Consider the following 24,511-nt stretch of genomic DNA (forward strand, 5'->3'; position numbering starts at 1 on the left):
TTGAACATTTGCGTCCCTTCCATTGACAAATGCCTGTTTCGATCCTTTGCTTACTTCTTTGTCAGGCTACTTGCTTTCTTGCTATTGAGTTGCTATTGAGCAGCGATGGTTCAAGTGATTGGGTTCCTGCCACCCATGTGGGAGACATGGATTGAGTTCCTGGTTTCCAGCTCCCACCTGGCACTGGGCAGGGAGTCAGCGGATGGGAGTTCTGTCTCTCAAATAAACAAATAAAATAAAAAAAACTTTCTCTGTTGATCTGTGATTAGATCTTTTAAAGGAACAGTTCCTATTGGATTAGTTTATCTTTAAATGTACCATACTTTCTTATTGTTTTATATATATATCCTTATTTTTTTGGTTGAAAACTGGACATTTGAATTTTTTTAAACTTTTATTTAATGGCCGGCGCCGCGGCTCACTAGGCTAATCCTCCGCCTAGCGGCGCCGGCACACCGGGTTCTAGTCCCGGTTGGGGTGCCGGATTCTGTCCCGGTTGCCCCTCTTCCAGGCCAGCTCTCTGCTGTGGCCAGGGAGTGCAGTGGAGGATGGCCCAGGTGCTTGGGCCCTGCACCCCATGGGAGACCAGGAAAAGCACCTGGCTCCTGGCTCCTGCCATCGGATCAGCGCGCGGTGCGCCGGCCGCAGCGCGCCTCCACGGCGGCCATTGGAGGGTGAACCAACGGCAAAGGAAGACCTTTCTCTCTGTCTCTCTCTCTCACTGTCCACTCTGCCTGTCAAAAAAAAAAAAAAAAAAAAAAACAAAAACAAACAAACAAAAAAAAACCTTTTATTTAATGGATATAAATTTCCAAAGTACAGCTTATGGATTACAATGGCTCCCCCCCCCCATAATGTCCCTCCCACCCGCAACCCTCCCTTTCCCACTCCCTCTCCCCTTCCATTCACATCAAGATTCATTTTCAATTCTCTTTATATACAGAAGATCAGTTTAGCATATATTAAGTAAAGATTTCAACAGTTTGCTCCCATACAGAAACATAAAGTGAAAAATACTATTTGAGTACTAGTTATAGCATTAAATCTCAATGTACAGCACACTAAGGACAAAGATCCTACATGAGGAGTAAGTGCACAGTGACTCCTGTTGTTGACTTAACAAATTGACACTCTTGTTTATGGCCTCAGTAATCACCCTAGGCTCTTGTCATGAGCTGCCAAGGCTATGGAAGCCCCCTGAGTTCACTGACTCTGATAAATTTTAGACAAGGCCATGGTCAAAGTGGAAGTTCTCTCCTCCCTTCAGAGAAAGGTACCTCCTTCTTTGATGACCCGTTCTTTCCACTGGGATCTCACTCGCGGAGATCTTTCATTTAGTTTTTTTTTCCCCAGAGTGTCTTGGCTTTCCATGCCTGAAATAGTCTCATGGGCTTTTCAGCCAGATCTGCATGCCTTAAGGGCTGATTCTGAGGCCAGAGTGCTATTTAGGACATCTGCCATTCTATGGGTCTGCTGTGTGGACATTTGAATTTATAATGTAGTAATGCTGGAAATTGGAATCTCTCCATTCCCAGAATTTGCTGGAGTACTTTTTTCATTTTCATTTTTGCTGTTTTGATTGTTGTAGGCACCTCTGTGCAAAGATCAGCCTAGGGTGTACGCTTAAGGTCTCAAGTCTTCACAGAGTCTGAGCCTTCTCCAGGGCTCAGTGGTGAGCTTCTGATTTCCTCTGCAGGTGCAATCGCTCTGGAATATCATCCATGTCTGTTCCCAAAAGGGGAAAACAAAAAACAAATTGGGAGAGAAAAAGACAGCAGCCTTTTAGATCCTCCAGCAGTTACATGGGGCAGAGGAGGAAGAGCTTGTTACAATGAAAGAAAGTGAAATGCAGTTGTCACCTCTTTGCATCTCTGTGATCAGAAGTCAGAGATCAGAGCACAGATCCCCATATTTGGAGGACAGGCTCCTTTTTGCCCAGTCTGGCTCTTGTAAGCTGTGTGCAGGGCTCTAGGAGCAGAGGTACAAGTGCCTGCCACAGCGATGGAGGGTAGACAAAGAGCTGCTCCTGGGCTAAGTGCTGAAATTGACTATAAAGTTTTTCACTCCAGCTAGAGAAGGGTGGAAGTGTGGACAGGAGGGTGGGTAGGGTGGGGGATTGCTGTATCCCTAAATTTGTATATATGAAATGCATGAAGTTTGTTTTTATCAATATTTTACTTAAGGTACATAAACAACCAACCCCCAAATTTCTAGAGTCCTGAAGTGGTTGTATATCAAGATCTTGCCAGTGCAACTGTTGTCTGGGAGGTCAACAGATTGCAGGTGGTTCCTATGCTGCTGTCTTCCCAGATTCACCGTCTTTGTTTCTTTATAAAGTTTTAAGGGATGGGCACTTGGTGCAGCAGTTAAGATGCTGTTTGGAGATCAAAACCACAATGAGGTTTCACCTCACCCCAGTTAGAATGGCTTTCATACAGAAATCAACAAAAAGGCCGGTGCCGCGGCTCACTAGGCTAATCCTCTGCCTTGCGGCGCCGGCACACCCGGTTCTATTCCCGATCGGGGCGCTGGATTCTATGCCGGTTGCCCCTCTTCCAGGCTAGCCCTCTGCTGTGGCCAGGGAGTGCAGTGGAGGATGGCCCAAGTCCTTGGGCCCTGCACCCCATGGGAGACCAGCAGAAGCACCTGGCTCCTGCCATCAGATCAGCGCGGTGCGCCGGCCGCGGTGCGCCGGCCACAGCGCGCCGGCTGTGGCGGCCATTGGAGGGTGAACCAACGGCAAAGGAAGACCTTTCTCTCTGTCTCTCTCTCTCACTGTCCACTCTGCCTGTCAAAAAAAAAAAAAAAAAAAAAAAGAAATCAACAAAAAATGCTGGCAAGGATATGTGGGAAAAGGTACCCTAATCCACTCTTGGTGGGAATGTAAACTGGTAAAGCCACTATGGAAGACAGTGTGGAGATACCTCAGAAATCTGAATAAAGACCTAGCATATGGCCTGGCCATCCCACTCCTGGGAATCTACCCAAGGGAAATGAAATCAGCACATGAAAGAACTATCTGTACCTCCCTGTTTATTGCAGTTCAATTCACAATAGCAAAGACATGGAATCAACCCAAATGCCCATCAACTGAAGACTGGATAAAGAAATTATGGGGGGAAGGTGCTGTGGCGTAGCAGGTAAAGCCACATCCCATTTGCTAGCATCCCATATGGACACTGGTTCGAGTCCTGGCAGCTCCACTTTTGATCCAGCTCTCTGCTATGGCCTGGGAAAGCAGTGGAAGATGGTCCAAGTCCTTGGGCCCCTGCACCCGTGTGGGAAGACCCAGAGGAAGCTCCTGGCTCCTGGCTGTGGATTGGCTGAGCTCTGGCCATTGAGGCCAACTGAGGAGTGAACCAGCAGATGGAAGACCTCTCTCTCTCTGCCTCTCCTTCTCTCTCTGTGTAACTCTTACTTTCAAATAAGTAAAATATTTTAAAATAGAGAAATTATGGGATATGTACACCATGGAACACTACACAGCAGTAAAAAAACAAAACAACAACAACAAAAAAAGAAGTCTGATCATTTGCAACAAAATGGATGAAACTGGAAAACATCATATTTATTGAAATAAGGCAGTCCCAAAGGGACAAATTCTATATGTTCTCCCTGCCCTGTGACAACTAATAGGGCAACTAAAAGACAATAGTTGGAAATGAAATTGACACTTTGAGAAGCAATGATTTTGAACAGCCCTTCTCTTGACTGTTGAGGAATAGCTTTTTATTCTATATTTTTGTTTATCTTTTCCTTTATAATATTTTCCATATCTTTTTCATGATTCATTGAAGCTATACTTAACATAGTTAATCATATATGTATAAAGTTAATTGAAAATAGATCTTAGTAAGGAATAAGAGTAAGAATATGAAAGGGAAGAGGAAGAGGGGTGGAAGTATGGTGGGAAGGTAGGCACAGTGGGAAGAATTACCAAGATCCTAAAGTTGTAACTGTGAAAGGTATGACATTCACAATTGTGAAGCAATATAGACCTACATCCATTCCTATGGACTTACTTCTAAGGGTACAACTATAGGACCCCAAAATCCCTTAAGCTGGCTAAAAAAAAAAAAACAGCTTAAGTGTTATCAAGATCAAATGAATAGGAATAAGTGGTAAAGTGACTATATAGATAGGATCAAGTGTTAAAGTGATCATACAAATAGGACTGTTTGGAAACAATAATAGAATAAAAAAGGAGTGAAGGCTCCAACATGGGAAGCAGTCCATACAGCAGACTCATAGAATGACAATCCCTTTAAGTGACACTCCAGTCTCAGAATCAGCCCTTAAGGCATTTTGGTCTGGTTGGAAAGCCCAGGGGGAGCATTTCAGGCATGGAAAGCCAAGACAATCTGGAAAAATGTCCTACATAAAAGATCCTTGTGGGTGAGACCACAGTGGGAAGAAGTGGCCACCAAAGAAGGATGTACTTTTCTCTGAAAGGAAGAGAGAACTTCCACTTTGCTTATGGCCTTGTTGAGCTAGTGGACCCAAAAGGCTTCCATAGCCAAGGCAGCTCATGTCAAGAGCCTTGGGTGATCACTGATGTCATAGATAAGAGTGTTGCTTGTTAAATAAACAACAAGAGTCACTGTGCACTAACTTCCTATGCAGGACCTCTGTCCCCAAAGAGTTGTATCATGAGACTTAATAGTAAAACTTGTTCTAAGAATAATTTCCTTTTAACGTATTAAGTGGAGGATATTATTATGTCTCATAAATTATAGTTATGTCCAAGAGCTCACAAAAGATGTATAATCCTTGAGTTCTTTAAAGAAAATTAAGTTTTGAAAAGGAAAGGAGATGGCACCAGCACACCGGGTTCTAGTCCCGGTCGGGGCGCCGGATTCTGTCCTGGTTGCCCCTCTTCCAGGCCAGCTCTCTGCTGTGGCCAGGGAGTGCAGTGGAGGATGGCCCAGGTGCTTGGGCCCTGCACCCCATGGGAGACCAGGAGAAGCACCTGGCTCCTGCCATCGGATCAGCGCGGTGTGCTGGCTGCAGCGCACTGGCCACGGCGGCCATTGGAGGGTGAACCAACGGCAAAGGAAGACCTTTCTCTCTGTCTCTCTCTCTCACTGTCCACTCTGTAAAAAAAAAAAAAAAAAAAAAAAAAAAGGAAAGGAGAAGGAGGAAGGAAGGAAAGGGAGGGAGGGGGAAACTGAAATCACCTTCAAGAAGCAAGAACATAGAACAGCCCTTGTCTATGATGTTGAAGAACAGTTCTCTTAGTTTTTTTTTATTGCATTATTTCTTTCTTGCTTTCTTTCTGTTTCTTTTTGTTTCTCAGACTAAACAGGAGAGGGAGGAGGAAAGAAGGAGTGGGTGGGATGGTAGGTAGGGTGGGAAGATTTACTATGTTCCTAATGTTGTATTTATGAGATACATACATATTAAAGAAACAAAGGATGCTTCTTGGAATGGCTGCATCCAAGACTGGTGGAGTGCCTGGGTTCAAGGCTCCACTCTGCTTCCCATCTAGCTTTCTGCTAATGTGCATCCTGGGAGGCAATAGGTGATGGTTCAGGTCCTTGGTTCTTTACCACCCACACAGGAGATACGTTCTAGGCTCCTGGCTTTGGCTTGGTCCAGTCCTGGCTGCAGCAGATATACTTTTTAAAAAAAAAAAAAAAAAGATTTTATTTACTGAGAGGCAGAGTTACAGACAGAGAAAGGGAGAGACAGAGAGAAGGGTCTTCCATCTGCTGGCTCACTCCCTAGATTGTTCCAATGGCTGGAGCTGGGCGGATCCAAAGCCAGGACTCAGGAGTTTCTTCTGGGTCTCCCATGAGGGCACAGGGGCCCAAGCACTTAGGCCATCTTCCACTGCTTTCCCATGCCATAAACAGAGAGCTGGACTGGAAGAGGCACACCCAGGACATGAACCAGTGCCCACATGTGATGCTGGGGCCACAGGTGGAGGCTTAGCTTACTATACCACAGCCTCGGCCCCATAAATTTTTATAAAAAGCAAATAAAGTTCTGTTTTTAAAAAAATTTCATGGCTATCTATTTTGTGTTAATTATAATGTGATTTTGATATTGTATAACTTAGAAATTATTAAAATGATTTATTAATTTGAGTGCAACCTTAATAGGAAGTTTCTATGAATTTCTACTTTGTTAAGAAGCTGACAGTCTAGAATAGATTCCTTAATTAGACAGAAAGTTATAAGTCAGTGATAAGTGATGGGGAGAAGGTATCACAGAAATTTTTTTTTCTGACAGTGAGAGAGAGAGAGAGACACCCCCCAAATGGCCGCTACTGATCCGAAGGCAGGAGCCAGGTGCTTCTCCTGGTCTCCCATGCGAGTGCAGGACCCAAGCACTTGGTCCATCCTCCACTGCCTTTCCAGGCCATAGCAGAGAGCTGGACTGGAAGAGGAGCAACCAGGACAGAATCTGGCGCCCCAACCGGGACTAGAACCCAGGGTGCTGGCACCGCAGGCAGAGGATTAGCCAAGTGAGCCGCGGCGCTGGCCCACAGAAACTTTTAAGAGGGGTAACTAAGCAGGTTTAGGGGAGGCTGAGGTTGGGGAAATCCTTCAGAATAGACAACAAGACTGAAAGGTAAGGGCTGATATTCGGTGCTGCCTGCAACACCGGTATCCCATGGTCAAGTGCTGATTCAAGTCCTGGGTGCTCTGTCTCTGATCCAGCTCCCTGCTAATACAGATGGGAAAGCAGTGGAAGATGACCCAAGTGCTTAGGCCCCTGCCACCCACATGGGAGAACCAGATGGAGTTTCAGGCTCCTGGTTTCAGCTTGGCCCAGTCCCAGCCATTGAGGCTGCGATGGAACTAACAGATGGAAATCTCTCTCTCTCTCTCTCTCTCTCTCTCTCTCCGTGTCCTTCTGTCATTCTGCCTTACAAATAAATAAGATCAATCTTTTTTCTTAAGAGCCTGAAAGAGAAAAAACTCCAAAAGCAGCCAGGTGAGGGGAAGAGGCTTAGCACTGCTTTGCATCTACCTTGAGTCCTGTCGGCTGGGCTTGTTTCTTTTGCATCTACCTTGAGTCCTGTCGGCTGGGCTTGTTTCTTTTGCAGAACCTCAGCGAGGGATTCTGCTGCTCGTGGCCTTTTGCCTTCCCAGCCCTGCTCTTTGTGATCAAACTGATAGCATTAGTCAAGGGCGAAACCAAATGCTTCAATATTTAAAGGACTCCCAAGTCATCACAGACTATCCAGCGGATAGAAGTGGAAGTATCGTTAAGTTCTGCTTTAGAAAGTGAGAGATTTTAAACAAAGCATGGTCCACAGCTAAGAGCACACAGGCAGGCTCGAGCCAGCCAGGATCCGAAGGGAACACCAGACTCAGATCCATTCTTTTGCGCTTATGCATCATTACCTTTTGATCAAGGAGAGCAAGAAAACATGGCGGCTCTGCTTAGCTTCACATGGGGCTCGCACAAGGCAAGCAAACCACTTACTGCCTTTTAGAGAATCTGATGCTGTCCAGCACTTACCCTTGGAGAGTGCTTTTGTAGAAAGGCTTTTCCCGGAGGTGTATCTTCCTTCCGGTGTTGATCTGGTGGGCTAGCTGGGCTGTCGATCCAGCTGGATGCTGCATTGTAGTCTCCCTCTGTTCTCTTCTGCTGTAATTGATGGTGGAGGCACCGGGGGCATGATGCCCCTCTCAGTCCCACCAGGCCTGTGTGAGTCTCACTGTTGGCCCATGGGGCAAGACGAGGCAGGCAGACTTGCAGGGCTGCTGGCCCTCAGTGTCTGGGGTTGCAGGAGCATGGCCAGGAGTGCTGAAGGGGTTGCCCAGGTCCTCATAGCTGAAACACAGATTTCTATGCCGTGTCTAGGCACCCACCTACCTTCTTTCCCCAACCAGACAATAACTCTCTAGGTTGTGCTGCCTGGGGTTGGGGAAGGAATGGAGGAGCAGACCTTTGGCTACCTGTGGCACAAGGCTAGCTCATACCTGAAGCCTAGAGCCTGCCAAGACCAGCAAGGCCCTCATTGCCAGGGGCTGCTGCAACCAGCAACAGGTAGTGCTGGCTGAGATACAAATCCCACTGACTGGGGTCATGAGTTTCTATTTGATACCACCGCAAGCTCAGATGCTCCACCCTCAGGCACTGGCCTAGGATCTGCCCAGCATGGGATTTTTAGCAAGACACAGTCCTCGGCTCACTTTGGTGTCCTACTCCCTAGTGGCTGGAGTCATGTCCTCTATGTCTGCTCAATTGGGGAAGGAGTTGGGGAAGACAGTGCTTTGGCTGCTCAGGCTGATACCAAGCTCTGTTGCAACAGCCTCAGGGCCCCGAACAGTCTTGCAGATGCATGCCAGGCCTGTGCATGGCTGGGAGTGATGCAGACTGAAAGTCATGTCTGCCCAATCTGCGTGCCGGTCTCCACCTGACACCAGGGCAGGTCTAGAGTACTGGCCTGGGGACAGGGGCTTCTGGTCTCTATCTGGGGCTGGGTCTCCCTGAAGCAGGCCTCCCTCTGAGCTCCAAGGCAAAACTCTAAGCTCCCTTTCCTACTCTACTCCCTGTAGCTAGAGTCCTACTCCTTTGGCTGCCAGAAGCTGGGGGAGGGGTGGTGGAGGCGGTCCCTTAGCCACCTGGTTCAGTGTGCAGGTGCAGGTCACTGTAGCAGGCCTGCTGCTAGGTTTCAAGTCAAAGATCTGAACTCAATTCCCTTCTTCCCTGAACCTGGCAGGTGAGGGAGCGAACTGAGTCTCTCACCAGTGCACTGCTTGGGGCTGGGGGGAGGTTGCAGACAACCCTTTCCTTCCTGCCTTCTTCAATGTAACTTTTCTTCTTATAATACAGCCAGGCTTTGCAGTCTCTCACCTGGCTTTCTTCGCTCTTGTGAGGGTGACCTGGTGCATGAATAATGGCTCGGATTAGTGTCTGCTGGGAGAAGCTCGCTGGGCGACTGAGCGAGCCTCCTTTCCACACCTGCGCCTACTGTCTCGCGTCCACCCACACACACAGTTAACTCTTTGATCTTGTTCACTTGGCCGTTAGTACTCTTCCAGCTGAGATTTCAAAGCCTCTCTGGAGCTGGGCAATTTACTAATTTTGGTTGCTTTGCATATCACAGGCAGAGACCCCTATGCTTCATTTCCTGGCTGTTAGGTCCTCCAGAAATTTACTGGAACACTTCACAGGCTTCCTCTTTTTTTTTTTTTTAAGTGGATTTATTTTATTTTATTTTTTTATTTGCAAGGGAGAGTGGCAGAGAGGGACAGAGAGATCTTCCATCTTCTGGTTCACTCCCCAAATGGCTTCAACAGTTGGTCTGGGCCAGCCTCAAAAAAATAATGTTTTTTCCATTGCATTATACTGACTTTGGCCTGGCCCAGCCCTGACTGTTGTGGCCATTTGGGGAGGCAGATATCTCTTTCTTTCTCTCTCTCTCCTTCTCTCTCTCTCTGTCTGCCTTTCAAATAGATGAAAATAAACACATGAACTTTTTAAAACAGAATTTAAATTCTTTAGCTCAGTGTTTCTCAGTTGGGGGCTACTTTTCCTCATAGGGGACCTTGGCAATGTCTGAAGATATTTTTGGTTGCCAAAATTGAAGACATTCAGCTGGCATATATCCCTGAAGCCAGGGATACCTGCTAAGCGCTCCGCAACATATAGGGCAGCCTGCACAACAAAGCGTGATTCAGTCAGAAATGCCTGCAGTGTTGCCATTCAGAGCGCTTTCTCTTGCCAAATCATTACAATACACTTAAGAATACTGACTGAGTGTAAATGGCAAATTTTACATTCTGTGTATTTTATCATAATTATGAAAAAGATCATAGGTTCTTGTTTGCTAGGAAAATTTTCTGTGTACAAGCATTATGCTATTTGGACTGGGATATGAAAATTCCACTTTTGTGTTCAATTAGATTTGATTTCACTGTTAAGATTGATGTGGTGGGGGCCGGCGCTGTGGCGCAATAGGTTAATCCTCTGCCTGTGGTGGCATCCCATATGGGCTCCGGGGATGCTTCTCTTCCAATCCATCTCTCTGCTGTGGCCCGGGAAGGCAGTGGAGGATGGCCCAAGTGCTTGGACCCCTGCATCCGCATGGGAGACCAGGAAGAGGTACCTGGCTCCTGGCTCCGGATCGGCGTAGCTCCGGACATTGCAGCCATTTGGGGAGTGAGCCAACTAAAGGAAGACTTCTCTCTCTCTCTGTCTCTCCCTCTCATTGTCTGTAACTCTACCTCTGAAATAAATAAAATCTTTAAAAAAAGATTGATGTGGAGAACACCTGCCACCCCAGTCTTAATTGGTGGAAGAATGGTCTCAAAACTGTCTCAATTGGCCATTTCAGTTTAATAGCAAACAACTGGTTAATGATAGCAATGCATTGTAGAACCTTCAGAAGGAAGGAGAATATTCTGTGGACCATTTTTGTATGTGTGTGTGGCTTTAATTTACTAGTTTTTAAACTCAGTACTTTTTAATGAAAACAACTTGACCAAAAACCTGTCACTGAATTTTGAGACCCATCCAAACAAAGTTTAATGAGAAAAAAAAGATTGATGTGGTGAAGCACACACCGGAGCCTGCAGGTGCAGACCCAGCAGGAAAGGCAGCCAAGCTCCTGCGCCAAGATTTGCAGGCAACAGACTTAGGCTGACTGTGGTGAACTCAAACGATACCCAGGGTCTTCACTCCCACACGCTGGAGCAAAAGCCTTGCCCCTGAGCCCCGAGGAGGCCAGGGCCCAGAGCAGCTTCTGGGCATCTGTCTGGGTGCAGATTTGAACCGTCAGTGTTTTCAGAACCCCATCTATTCAGCCAGGCTGAATGAGCCTCTGGTGTTTAGGAGGGAATATCTGACAGGGCGAGTTAGGTGACATCCTGAGTGAGGAAGATTAGACACACAGGAGAGAGGCACTTCCCTGTCCCCCCAGATCCAGTGAAGGAATAGGAGGCATGTACAGCAAGAGATACCTATGTCAGTTGTGAGAGAGAATTGCCTCCTGCTGCCCCCAGTTACACAAGCAAAAATATGCCTAAACCACAGCTACATTTGCTTACTGTGAACTTTGTGAGAATCACTGAACTTCTCTTGGTTTGTTTTGTCATCTATAAAATACAGATCCTGAATTCGAAGAGTTGTAGCTTCCTCCTCATTCTAACCTTATAAAAAGATTCCCTTTTGTTTTCGGAGGGCCTTTGAACTCCTGTTCACATATACTTCATATTTGCTTGGGTGTAGATCCTCCTGTTGTTTGCTCTGTCTCTAGGATGGCTTCCCAGTGGCTGTGTTAGTAAATCGGAGCTGGGGGATAGTGATGTGTCTTTGGTGAAAAAAAAAGGCTGTATGTGAAAAAAATGAATGCATCTTTTCAGGAGGTGTGTGAGGGACTACTTTATAAAACTAAGAAAGCAAATTTCAACGGCTCATCCCTCTATTTTGCAGCAAAAAAGATGCATGGGTATGGAAAGAGTGGGGATATGGAAGAAAGGAGAGTGAAATGGTGAAAGCTTTGCCAGCCCGGTGTCATGCTAGAAGGTTAAGCCCTGTGTTGAGAATGCTTCACCCACAGAAACATATTACCGAGACTAGGTATGGAATGAGAGAGCCAGAGCTGCCAGGGTTTCCGGGGCAGGCAGAAGGAATGGGGGCTAGAGATGGGGGTGGGGATTGGGGACAGGTGTGGTAGGGAGCAGCCGCCTGCAGAGCTAGGGGCCAATGAGAAATTCCTGATGTTGAGCTCGGTGAAGAGTTTGAAAACTGGGAATACGATCCAATTCTAGTTTTGTTCAATTTTATTGTCCTTGTACAATGTAAAATCCCTCTGCTGCAAATCTTCAGCAACACCTACAGTTACAGGACCACTCTGGAGAAAGTCAAGGACAAGGGGGTGAGATGGAAGTCTGGGTTGGGACAGGGCAGAAGCAAGGGAATCCAGACAGCAGCCGTGGCAGGAGACACGCAGTGAAACCACCAGCTGGAAGTGACTACGAGGCTGTAAGTCCTTGGGAATTCACATTTTATGGGAAGAACTGGACTTCCCCAGTGACCATGGTGACAGCTGACCCGAAAGGATAAAGGCAAGTCAGTATAACTTTGGGCTACACAAATAAACAATTAAGCAGGTGGGACTTCCACATTCCCTGTTTCGTGCTAGGATGAGGTGCAACTGAAGAACCCAAAATAATGCAGTGATTTTTTGTTCTAGTCTTTGATTCAGTGAAGAGCATGTTTTCTCTAGCGACAGAAAAGTGCTCCCATACGAATTTCTCTAGAGAATAAAAATTTTACTTCATTGTGCATATTACATTAATTGACATCTACTGATTGCAAGTTGCTAGATAAGAGTCATATATGTGTAAAGGCACAGTCATTCCATAAAGGAGTTTATCCTCAGAGTGAAAGACATGCAAAACCCACTGCCATCCAAGAAAGAATGAACTAAGTGCTAAGTGGAGTGCAGGAATGATGTTTTTTACTTTTGGTTGGGGAACACTGATGTAGAACCCATTGAACGATTGGAAGTTCTCCCTGAAGTTTCTATCTCTTCCTTGAATCACTTCTCTCCCCTGTTAGGAAGGAAAATAAGAATATTCTGACTTGGTATAAAAGGCAGAGAAATCATTTTAAGTCTATACAAACAAGAGATGTCACAGTATGTATAACCTGTCGTTCACTCACCCCAACTATCTTTGCCTGGGACAAAGATTCTAAAGAACAACCTCCAAAGACTAAGAGGTCGATATTAGCTAGGGTGTGGGCCCTGGGGCCCAGACCACCTTTGCATCCTGTCTCCTCTCTTTTCCCAGCTGTGTGACCTTGGAGCTACGTAACCTCTCTTGGAGCTGGTTACCAATCTGTAAAATGAGAATAGTAAGATCTGATTGGATCACTGCATTCAAAGAGTTACTGTGAAGGGCTTGGTCCACTGTAAGTACTCAATACATTTTAGCTGTTATTCTTATTCTTATTCTTATTCTTATTCTTAAAAGATCATTGAGAACTTTGCATCCATGAGTTTTACAGAATTTAAAAAATCTATGTTTTCTGCTCATATTACATTTTGGCATAATGAACTCCCTAAATTTATAACCTACATAATAAAAATCATATTTTAATTTGCCCATAAATTACTTCTTCCCAACTATGACTAGGGCAAGTTCTTTTTCTAATACTTGAGGATTTAATGCACTGGTGTGTTTTCTTGTTTTCAACTGTCTGCTTCAGAAGAATTTTCTATAGTCCCATATATTTTTCTTAAGGTGCTAAGATAGTTATAGAATGCTGTAGAGTATTCTATGAGTCCCAATGTTTTAAATAAGGAGAGGGAGTATTTTCTGTTTCTCTGGTGATAACTTTATCAGTAATAGTATTTTTGTAAGTCTTTGGAAGCAGCAGCTCTTTAAGTTGGATCTTGAATGTGCAATTAATATCATTTTCAAAATGTGTTCTTCAAAATGTTATTTTGTGCATCTCAATGAGTGTTTCATTAAAAGGATTGTAGTTTATGAAACACTGAGTTAAACAGTGTTTGTTCAGTTCTGTTAAATAGTCTGTGAACCTGACACACATTTGGTAGCATTTATTGAACTTTTTTTCTCTGTGACATGATTTTTGAGAATTGCCTTGAAGGACCGCCATTTTGGGAACACAATTTGGGAAATGCTGATTTGTAGTAAATTATTGATTCAACTGATAGCTTAAATTCATCATCCTATAGGGATGATTTTCCCCCAGAGACAGTGATCAATATTGGGGGAGCAATTTCATTGCTCTTGGATCATTCAGAGCCTCCTGTGTATTCTTGCAGTGTCTTCTTACCATCCTGATATTTTGCTGCACAGAGTTTGTGGGGAGCAACCCGGACTGGACTGAGTTACTGGAATTAAGACTTATTCTATGCATCTGCTCTCCCACAATATGGCGCTGGGAGAGGAGAAAACAGCTTCTACGCAGCTGCCTCTTGCCAACTTGAGTGATGACCTCCAGGAGCTGATCCTGCTCCTGATTGGAGGAGAGCAGCATACTCGGCGTGTGGGCAGCCGAGTTGGGATTGGCGGAAGAGGACTATAAAGGAGGAGAGAGACAACATGCACCAGGAACATCTATCTGAAGGAACACCTGTGCAGCCCCCGAGAGAGCTGGCCGGCGGTATGCCGCTCCCCCGCGGAAGTGGGGAAAGTGGCTAGGGGGAACCGCCCTTCCACGGAGGTGGAAGGGTCGGTAGCCAACCCAGGAAGAACCAGCAGCAAACCCGGGGAGGGCCGAGCAGACAAAAGAACAGCGCAGGGTCCTGTGTCGTTCCTCCACGAAGACGGGGAGCGACAGAGTTAACTATATCTTCCAATTTAAGCATGTCATTATATGCTTTCTTTTCCAACTTCTATTTATTTAACATTCATATTTTTGAAAGGCAGAGTGACAGAGAGAAAGAGGGAGAGATGCACTGAGAGAGATCTTCGGTCTGTTAGTTTACTCCTAAAATGCCTGCAATATGCCAGGCTGGGCCAGGTTGAAGCCAGGATCCAGGAACTCCTTTCAGGTCTCCCACATGTGTGGCAGGAACCCAAGTATCTCGGCCGTCATCTGCTTCTTCCCAGATGCATTAGCAGGGAGTTTGGTTGGAAGCAGGGGTGGGAGCTGATCCCAGCTACCCCAACATGGGATTTGGGTGTCCCAAGTGGCAACTCAATCTGCTGTGCCACAGCACCCACTTCCAGACTGCTTTTAAATGCTTACTAGATAGTGGTAGGCAAGGATATGTGAAAGAAAGAGTATGAAGTCACACAGCCCTGACTTGGAATCATTGTTTAAGTACCTGGCAGCTACATGATGGCAGACAATTCACCTAGACTCTTTGAACCTTATTTTTCTCATCTTTATCCAAGGAGATATCTCTATCTCCTCTATCTCTATCTCTATCTCTATCTCTATCTCTATCTCTATCTCTATCTCTATCTCTATACCTATACCTATACCTATACCTATACCTATACCTATACCTTTATATCTTGTCCTTTGATTCCTTTATCAAATACTATTTCTGAAAGACTTGATCAAGCAACTACAGGTCAGCATATTTTCTTCAACTGAATATGGAACTTGAGTAAGACAAAAGTGTAGATTGGGTTATGGGGTTTTCCTAAGCATAGCGACAGGCAGTTACTAGCAATTGTTATCCATAGTTAACCCCTTTCTTCACAGGTATATATCAGCAATAAAATTTGGGTCATTTTAAATCATGTGTTAGAGTGAGCTTCCATGGAGGAAGGTCCAAGTTCCTTTGGTCTCTCCTACAACATTTGAATTGAGTTAGGAAGAGCAGCTGGTGGCAGCTAGAAAAGAATCTTGAGGGGCAGGTGTATGGTATAGTAGTTAGGAGGTGGCTCGGGATGCCCACATCCCAGATCGGAATGCCTGCTTCGGGTTCAGGTTCCTGCTGATGTACATGCTGGGAGGCTGCAGGTGATGGCTCAAGTATTTGAGTCCTGCCACACAAGTGGGAGACGCAGATCTAGTTCCAGGCTCCTGGCTTCAGCTTGGCCTTTTGTGGGCATCTGGGGAGTCAATCAGTGGATGGAAGATCTCTCTCTCTCTCTCTTTTTTCTATCTGCCTTTCAAATAAAAATTAAAGTAAAATAACTTTAAAATATATAAAACAACCTTTAGTGTTATTTTTTAATTTCCCCACATGTTGCTGTCTTGCTGAAACCTAAAATCAGCATCCTTGTAGTATAAAGTAACTTATTTAAATTTCTACTATTAGGGTCCCACATTTTCCCCCTCAATTGACTTTTAGATGTAAGTTCCAGTGTGGTTTTCTATGTAGATGCCCATTCACAGTCTTTCTCTTCCAGGTCTAGTCTAAAGAGAAAATGTGAATTGTCCCTTATTTGAAATCATAAATATTACCATATAGCTTCTGAATGCCTTCAATATCATCCTGTCCAAGTTTGAAATTTTGGGAATCCACATGTTCATAGGTTGGATACATCACAGCATTTGGATCTGAGGAATGATCCAGACCCAAAGAATGGCCAAGTTCATGAGTTGCCACGTACAGAAAGTTAATTCCTATAATCAAAGACAGGACATAGAGTAACTACAAAAATAGCTATGTGAATACTATAATACCTTATTTAATATGCAACATATGTAATATAATAATATAAAACCCAACTTTCAATTCCCCATGGTTTACTTGTTTTTGGGCCTTCAAAAATGGGGAGGAGTGAGATGGAGAATCAGAATAATAATGCTTTCAACTCGTCACCATTTCTATTTCTGAAAACAATGATTTTTTGTACTTTCTTGCTTCTAATGTAATCACCCAGGCTATCATGCTCTATGGTGGAAAGCAAAAGCTTTGAAAGCATTAAGACCAGGGCTTGAAACATAGCTCTGTACTTCCTAGTTGGACCACACTGGGTATAATAATTAACATTGCTGGGTCTCAATTCCTCATCTGTTGAACAGAGGCAAGAATTCCTAACCTGGAGATGTGTCATAACTATATTTCCCAAAACCTAGAAAATAATGGCTATTCAATAAATAATAGTGACTCTGAATGTCAGAAGAGAGAAAGTTGACTTTGAGAAAGCCAAGACTGAAAGGCAGGAGCCCCAGGCAACACTGGGTTTGTGTTTGATTTTGATTCATGAAATCATATTACATATGAGGGACCTTCAGTATGTTCATGGAAAATGTCCATTCTGAAAGCAGGCATGGATTTCAAAATTTGTAACACCAAAATAAACTAATCTTTAAATTCCACTTTCCATGAACCTTTTGAAATACCTCCATATGTTCTTTTTTTCTCTCTTTCTTTCAGACTTACAGAAACGCTTTACAGGTAAGGGGGAAGGCGTGAGCCTGTGAGTTTGAGGAGTCTCCAGGGCTCTGGTTGTGTTGCATTAGACTGAAGGAAGCTGCCTTTAACTTATTGTGAGTGGAAAGAAAGAATGAGAACACTATGCAGGATGCAAAAGGGAGATGCATCACAATTTTACATAGGCTACATACTCACAGCAAGGCATCACTACTTCGTTCAAATTCTATTAGATTCCCTTTGCCAAACATAAAGACTAGCTTGTCTTTCAGGGCCAGTTAGCAGCCTTTTCTTTTTCTTTTCTTTAAAAACAATTGTCTCTAAGAGTCACTGTTCGGCCTGGTGGTTATGATGCCTCTTGGAAGGTGCAAATCCTGTATGGGACAGAGGACCTGGGTTTGAACCCTGCCTGTGCTCCTGGGTCCAGCTTCCTGAGAGTGTGCACCATGGGAGGCAGCAGGTGGCGGCCCCAGTACTTGGGTCCCTGCCACCTTTCTGTGAGACTCAGATTGAATTCCTGGCTATGGTTTGACCCAGGCGTCTCTGTTTTTGGCATTTGGGGAGAAAACCAACAGATGGGAGGTTTCTCTCTATTTCTCCGCCTCACAAATAAATAACAATAAAACAACGGTCTCTAATTAGAATTATTTAAACCAGAATGCCTCACAATTAGTTCTTTGATGTTCTATAATGCCTTACTTTGTTAAGTGATGAACATGATCGGCTGAGTCATGGAACTAGTTCTTTTTGAACAGGTGGATATAATTCCAATATTGTACATAACTCTTGCATAGCAATAGTCCTTGCTCTCCCTTCCTCCTCTATTTGAGACACTTATTTTTGGGAAATATGAAGAAATGACTATAATTTATTGAACTATTAATATAGTCCAAGCACTGTGTTAACTACTGTATCTACATAATCTAATTTAATTTAAGCATCAACCCTTGATTTGGGACATAGTAATAGTTCCATTTCACAGATGAGGAAACTGAGGTTCAGTGAGGTCAAATAATGTGCCCAAGGATACACAGGAAGTCATTGCAGAAGTTCAGCACATCGAACCTGGTGCTGCTGGACTCCAAAGACTGAGTTTCCTTATCTCTATATACTGCATTATGAGTACGTTATGTGAGATAGAGTATTTAAAGTATACATATATATATATTTTATATATAAAGTGGTGGGCACTTAGCAAGGGTTCAGTAATTCTTATAAACTAAAGCAATTACTAAATTAAATTTGATCTAATACCAGGATTTTGCAAAGGTACAAGAGACATTGGATGCTGTACCTAAACTGCTACCGTCGGTCCAGTGTTCATCCTTATCAAAGTGAGCATCTCCTCCAAGGCCGGGCCCAGGTGGGAAGGCGTGAGCCAGTGTGTTTCCTGGTCCATCAAAGGGGCTAGCGTCCCCGTGAGCTGCAAGAAAATGGGGGTGATTGCGCTTCGTGACTGAATTTTTCTCTAATTAGTATATTTTCAGTTTATATGATTATCGAATCTAGAAAGAGCTACCCAGGGACTTGTGTTGTGGCGTAGCGGATAAAGCCACTGCCTGTGATGCCAGCATCCCATAGGGGTACTGGTTTGTGTACTGGCTGCTTCACTTCTGATCCAGCTGCCTGCTCATTGCCTGGGATAAGCAGTAGAAGAAGGTTCAAGAACTTGGCCCCTACCATCCACAAGGGAGACCTGAAAGAAGCTCCTGGCTCCTGACTTTGGCTTGGCTCAGTCCTGGCTATTACACCCATCTGGGGAGTGAACCAGTGGATGGAAGATCTCTTTCTCTCTCACACTATTTCAAAATAAATAAATAAATATTAAAAAAAGAGGAGCCCAGTGCAAGTCATCAGCATCATTTGTACAATCAAGCAGCCAATCGCAGAGCCAGCATGGTTTAGGTGCTTATTTAGCACAGGCACTCGTCTTTGGCAAACACTGATGACCACCACTATTGAAGGCTTACTGGATGATGGATTTAAATGCATTGCTATCTAATGTATGGCTGCATTAAAGTGTTTGTTCAATTCAATCACTTTGCTTGGTCAAATAGTGACAGGAGGAAGAGTGATGATGAGTATTGCATCTGGAAAGTGATTTGTAAACTACTTCATATTTTGTTTCTTAAAAATTGAACTGATTTTTATAAACAGTCCCTGGGAGAACCATGCTAAACATCTCTAAAGGGGATTTTGATAGTCTTATTGGTGATACAGGGATATTTATCTTCAAATTGGTATCAGTCTGCATCTAGTCTGTCCTGGTCTTTAAAAATGTGTTCTGTGATTAGTGCTTTCTGTGATATTTTTCTCTGGTGTCGTTAATATTATAGGCTCAAGTAGAAATGTCAGCTAAATTCATAGTACTTGGGTGGTTCCATATAAGAAGAGACCAAAATTAACAATATTTTTCTCCAGATTTGTACCATGAAACTCTAGTGTATGTGTATTGTCTCCGTAAGTCTTCACTACACAAGTGTCGGAGCTCTACTTTGTTGCTAATGAGAGTACTGGCAACAAGCCAAAGACACTGTCCTACTTCTTGGGGGTCACTTGAGACCTTTGGGAGCTGTAGCCCTTTTTCCTGGTTTACTGTTGATATTAGTAGACATATTTTAAACTGAATCATGCTATAAAATAGGAGTTGGCATACTTTTTCTGTAAAGGGCAGATAACAAGTAACTTTGTGGACTTGATGATATCTGCCACAACTGTACCCTCTCTGAAAGTGGTAATAGACACAGCTAAATGAAGGATCATGGCTCTGTTCCAATAAAACTTTATTTACAAAAACAGATGGTGGGCTGGCTTTGGATCATGAATTGTGGCTTGCCAACTCCTGCTATAAAAAGTTGCTCTAAGTTAACAGACTAGAAAAATTATAATAATATTGCAAAATATGAGGATACTTCAAAAAGTCTGTGGAAAAATGAAATTAAAAGACAAATTTATATTGATGCAAAAGATTTTTGAAAGCTGTGCCTATAAGAAGCCTTTGGAAGTTTCATGGAAAATGCCTATCATGCAAAAATAATGCACGGTTCAAATATTTTCTGCACGAAAATAAGTTTATCTTTTAAATAATTTTAAGCTTCATTATTTTATTTATTCGAAAGGTAGAGCATGTGTGTATGTGAGAGTGAGTCACCCCTCAAATGTCTACAACAGCCAGGAAGTAAATCTGAATCTCCCAGGTGGGTGGCAGTGTCCCAACTACTTCAGCCAACACCTGCTGTCTCCCAGGGTATGCATTAGCAGGAAACTAGAATGGAGAGAAGAACCAGGACTTGAACCCAGATACTCAGAAATAGGATGTGGGCATCCCAAGTGGCATCTTAACTGTTGCAGGAAACACCTGCTTCTAAACTTATCTTTTAATTTCATCTTTCCACGAACTTTTTGAAGTAACCTCACACATGCACACACAAAAATGTATTAAAGATTTTAAATCCTGAAAAGAAGAGACAACTGATATCAACAATGAAGAAATAAAATAGTCGATAGGAATCTTCCTTACCTCCTCTGGCAAAGCCAATCATGATATCAGCAATTCCCAACCGGAGTCTCTTGAAATGCAGTGGAATCTCTTTGCTCCACAAGTTGAAAGCCTTTGCCACTATTTGGTCCACTCTGACAGGTGATAAGTTTTGAGTAGGAAATGGATATGACACGATCCTATGGCAACAAGCAAACAATATTTGATCTCTTAGGAAAAGAGCTTTATTATTTTTGCCAAAATGAGCCAAAGTAAAACTAACCTGTAGGTGACTACTCTGGAAGTCCACTTCGGGCTGCTTGGGAGTGGTGAGTATTCTGTAACATCTGGTACACCACATCTGGGCTTATGCATTATTTCTATGAGGTGGGAGTTTAACCTTCCAGTTATAGGCAGGCCAAAGAACTTCTGCATCTCCTTCAGTCTGGTTTCTAAGCTATCGACTTCCTTTGATTTCAAGCCATGAAAATAAAATCTCTTGAGATAGTCCTATTGAAAAGAGAGTAATGAATCTGTAGTTTGTGCTTACTGCTTCTGTGCCTGTGGATTCAAACAGCAAGTTGAGGATGGAACAATTATATAGTAACTGAGTAAAATACATATGCATTAATGAGAATATTTGATATTGATAATGAAGCCCTGACATGCCATTTCATGAGTTAAAGAGAAAAAAATCCTCAATTCTTCTTTGGTCTCAGTAAATGTTTTGAGGAGAAGCACACTGTACACTTTATAAAGCCTAGATGTGTTTGTAGGAACAATCAGGAGAGTTTCCTAGTGTGTCTCCAAGAGCAACACTGTGTGGGTCATAACACTGTGTGGTGGGAACACTGGTCAAACACTGTGTGGGAGGGAGAGCTGAAGTCAACCAGCCCCACCTGAGATCCTGCTGAGATCTACACCCGGAGAAAGGATAAAGGGTCTTACAGTTTTAGTCCTGGAAAAGGATACCAGGAAATGATTAGCATAATTACTTGATTTAATTGTCCAGGTGGAGAAATCAAAGCTCATAGTAGCTAAATGCTTTGTCTAGCTTCACTCTGTGAAGTAGTAGCAGAACTGGACCTGAGTTTCCTGACTTCTGATTCCTTTTCTCTCTTTCCAGTATTACATCCCTAGAAAATCCACGTTGGGAAGCTGCAGGATGAAGCAGGGCTCCTGGGTCTATCCCCTGTACAGCTGGGTTCCTGGGAATTTCTTAGATCCTAGTGTCTGGATATGAGGATAGGAATCCAACAGCCCCAATAAATAAATGCCGATTTCTTTATTGTTACCAATGCTTGGGTTTCATTCAATATAATAAATATTTATTGCTCATCAGGAATTAATTGCTTATTTAAGTGATCTATTTCATCTCTTCCAGAGCTACAGACTTTACAAAGGCCCTATCTGGATGCAATCTCTCTGTGCACCTGAGCTGCCTCAGCCTGGCTTCCATTACACCTAGCTAACTTCTATCGTGCTGACCACCTGCACACTAAGTAGAGACAAACGCTCCTGCAAATGTCCTGTTTCCGGGGAATCCATTAGGCAGAACCATACACATTGCGTGTCTGGAGGGAAGAACTGTAAAATATTAGTGATTTCTTATGTCTAGTAATTTTCTAAGGCTAACATATGAAAGCATTATAGACATTCTGTGGAAAGATGGAATTAAAAGATGTTTATTTTAATGCAAAAAGTTTCAAAATCCATACATAGTTTTTCAATATAAGCCTTTTCTACAACCTTGTTGAAGACCCCCTTGTATTATTGCGACTTCCTAAAAGTCTGAGTTAATCAGAGGTAAAATGGTTTTTCTTATACTTAAGGCTTATGAGTTACCATACAATTATTTTATCAAATAATAACTACCTACACTTATATTGCTTGTTAAGAAATATATTGGAAAGAAAATAATTTTTGAGCCAGAGAAACTTGTCCTTGATTCCTATACACTCTGCTAGCAACTATGTAAATCTACCTAACTCCTTTTTATCAGGATAAGTTAAAGGTTAATTACATAGTGTATATAAAAGCACTTTGTAATCTGTAATTGCTGCATATGAGAAGTCATCAAAAAGTTTCATTATGAAAAAACCATGCAAGGATTTCAAAATTCTTTTTGCACTAGAACTAGAACAAACTTATCTTTTCATTCCACTTTTCCATAAATTTTTGAAGTACTCTTGTTGGTCTTATCACCTCATGTATTCATAAGAATAATCCTGTGAGGTAGCAAACACACAGTATTATTATTTCCATTGGACACAAAGGGAAAAAAGAGACAGAAACTGATGCCTTATTTAGCATCATTGGTTTTAGAAAAATGGTCACTTCTACTCATGTCTTTGAACTTCAACTCTCTCCACTACAAGAAGTCCCCACCTTAAGAGACACACTCTGTGCACTTTATGAAAAGACTGTCAAGTAGCGATAGATAATAATACAATTTCAATTTATTGAGAAGGAACAATGTTTCAGGTGCTAAGTGTTAAGTGCTTTACTACTCTTCCAGTTGATTGATTAGCATCGCTACTTCCAACTTCCCAGTTAGAAAACTGAAGCTTAGAGAACTTTAATAACATTCCCAGGTCAATCTACATAGGGAACGGAAGAGCTCAAACTCCAGCCCAGATTGGGCAGGTTATAATGGCTACTTGACAAAAACACATAGTGCCTTTATATTCAGAAAAGTTAACAAAAAAGTTCAGGGGCTAGCATTGTGGTACAGTGGGGTTAAGTCTGCATCCTTTTTTTTTTTTTTTTTTTTTTTTAAGATTTACTTATTTATTTGAAAGTCAGAGTTACACAGAGAGAAAAGGAGAGGCAGAGAGAGTGGTCTTCCTTCCAATGGTTCACTCCCCAATTGGCCACAATGGCCGGAGCTGCGCCAATCCAAAGCCAAGAGCCAGGAGATTCTTCCGGGTCTCCCATATGAGTGCAGAGGCCCAAGGACTTGGACTATCTTCTACTGCTTTCCCAGGCCATAGCAGAGAGCTGGATCAGAAGTGGAGCAGCCAGATCTCGAACCGGTGCCCATATGGGACGCCGGTGCTTCAGCCCAGGGCTTTAACCCATTGCACCACAGCGCCGGCCCCAGGTCTGCATCCTATAATGGAGTGTAAGTCTGGGTCTCAACTACTCCACTTGCAGTCCAGCTCCCTACTAATGCACCAAGGAGGCAGGCAGATGGCTCAAGGACTTGAGTTCTTGCCACCCAGTTGGGAGATGCAGATGGAGTCCCTTGCTCCTGCCTTCAGTCTGGACCAGTCCTGGATGTTACTGACATTTAGGAAGTGAACCACAAAATGGAAGATTGCTCGCTCTCTCTCTCTCTCTCTCTCTTTCCCTCCCTTTCAAATAAATAAATAGATACATCTTAAAAAAGAAAACTCATTGCCAAAACGAACATGGAAGGAGAAGTAACTGGAACACACACATCTAGTGCTGATGGTGAGACCACAGAGCCCCGGGTGAGTGGACCGTGACATACCTGAGCCTGTTCCCACTGTGGCTCCTTCATGCCTCCTGCCTCCTGGAGCAGAGGCAGGGCCAGGCTGCTGGACAGCAGACACACAGCACCCAGCAGGAAAAGCTGCAAAGCTGCCATCAGGATGATTTTCTCTGACCTATGGTTGGTGTGGTGGTTTCTGCTAGCGGTGGGAGAAATTTATAGGGTTTCTCAGCCCTGCATGTGGAAATAGGTGACTCACTGGAATGTTATTTTTTAGAAAGTATGTGTTATTTTTCATGATCAACAATGAGGAAGTATTGTGTCCTTGTTGGCCGGAGGCACACAAGGTATTTGTCCTTCAAAGGATTCTTTCCTGTCTGCTTTATAAATTAAATCCATCAGAAAATGTATTTTACTTGCCAGAATCAAATTAGTACTCACACAGATCTTCTCAATTTAAAAATTTTGTGGTGTATCACTTAGGACATTAGTGCCGTATGTACCTTAAAATAATTTTAAAAAAATGTTCAGATGTGTAGAAAGTGCACAAAGCATATACATAATCAAACAACTATTAAGTGAATACTAGAATGTCAGCCAAGACAGGAAATAGAGTATCACCATCCTGTTCTTTTTAGAGTGAAAAATGGCAGGAGTGGCTGATGGCAGTGCTCTAACGGGATGGGATGCAGTCACCACAGAGCAGAGCTTCTAGGCATCTCAGGGGAGTACTGATATATCCTCCCTCCCTCCCTTCGTTCCTTTTGTTTTTTAAAGATTTTATTTATTTATTTGAAAG

The 24,511-nt window shown here is 43.4% G+C and overlaps 1 protein-coding gene and 1 long non-coding RNA gene across 4 annotated transcripts; both read right to left on the reverse strand.

The window, feature by feature from the left end:
- Window positions 1–1,298: 1,298 nt before the first annotated feature.
- Window positions 1,299–8,976, reverse strand: LOC149128521 (uncharacterized). Of its 3 annotated transcripts, none has more exons than XR_016213156.1 (3): window positions 7,938–8,668; window positions 7,474–7,788; window positions 1,299–1,725 (listed from the first exon to the last, which is right to left on the reverse strand). It is a non-coding gene; the product is annotated as an uncharacterized LOC149128521 (long non-coding RNA). The 3 variants fall into 3 exon arrangements; XR_016213155.1 differs by lacking the exon at window positions 7,938–8,668 and adding an exon at window positions 8,815–8,976 and having other exon boundaries at window positions 1,301–1,725; XR_016213154.1 differs by lacking the exon at window positions 7,938–8,668 and adding an exon at window positions 8,707–8,976 and having other exon boundaries at window positions 1,307–1,725.
- A 3,239-nt stretch (window positions 8,977–12,215) lies between these two features.
- Window positions 12,216–23,911, reverse strand: MMP7 (matrix metallopeptidase 7). Its single transcript, XM_002708573.6, has 6 exons — window positions 23,752–23,911; window positions 20,539–20,765; window positions 20,298–20,455; window positions 18,072–18,200; window positions 15,862–16,023; window positions 12,216–12,518 (listed from the first exon to the last, which is right to left on the reverse strand). The coding sequence occupies exons 1-6, from the start codon at window positions 23,866–23,868 to the stop codon at window positions 12,490–12,492; spliced, it is 822 nt and encodes a 273-aa protein (XP_002708619.1). The 5' UTR covers window positions 23,869–23,911; the 3' UTR covers window positions 12,216–12,489.
- Between the last annotated feature and the right edge of the window lie 600 nt (window positions 23,912–24,511).

Source organism: Oryctolagus cuniculus, chromosome 1 (assembly GCF_051225735.1).
Source record: "Oryctolagus cuniculus isolate XC-2025 breed Fujian yellow rabbit chromosome 1, ASM5122573v1, whole genome shotgun sequence".
Lineage (NCBI taxonomy): Eukaryota > Metazoa > Chordata > Mammalia > Lagomorpha > Leporidae > Oryctolagus > Oryctolagus cuniculus.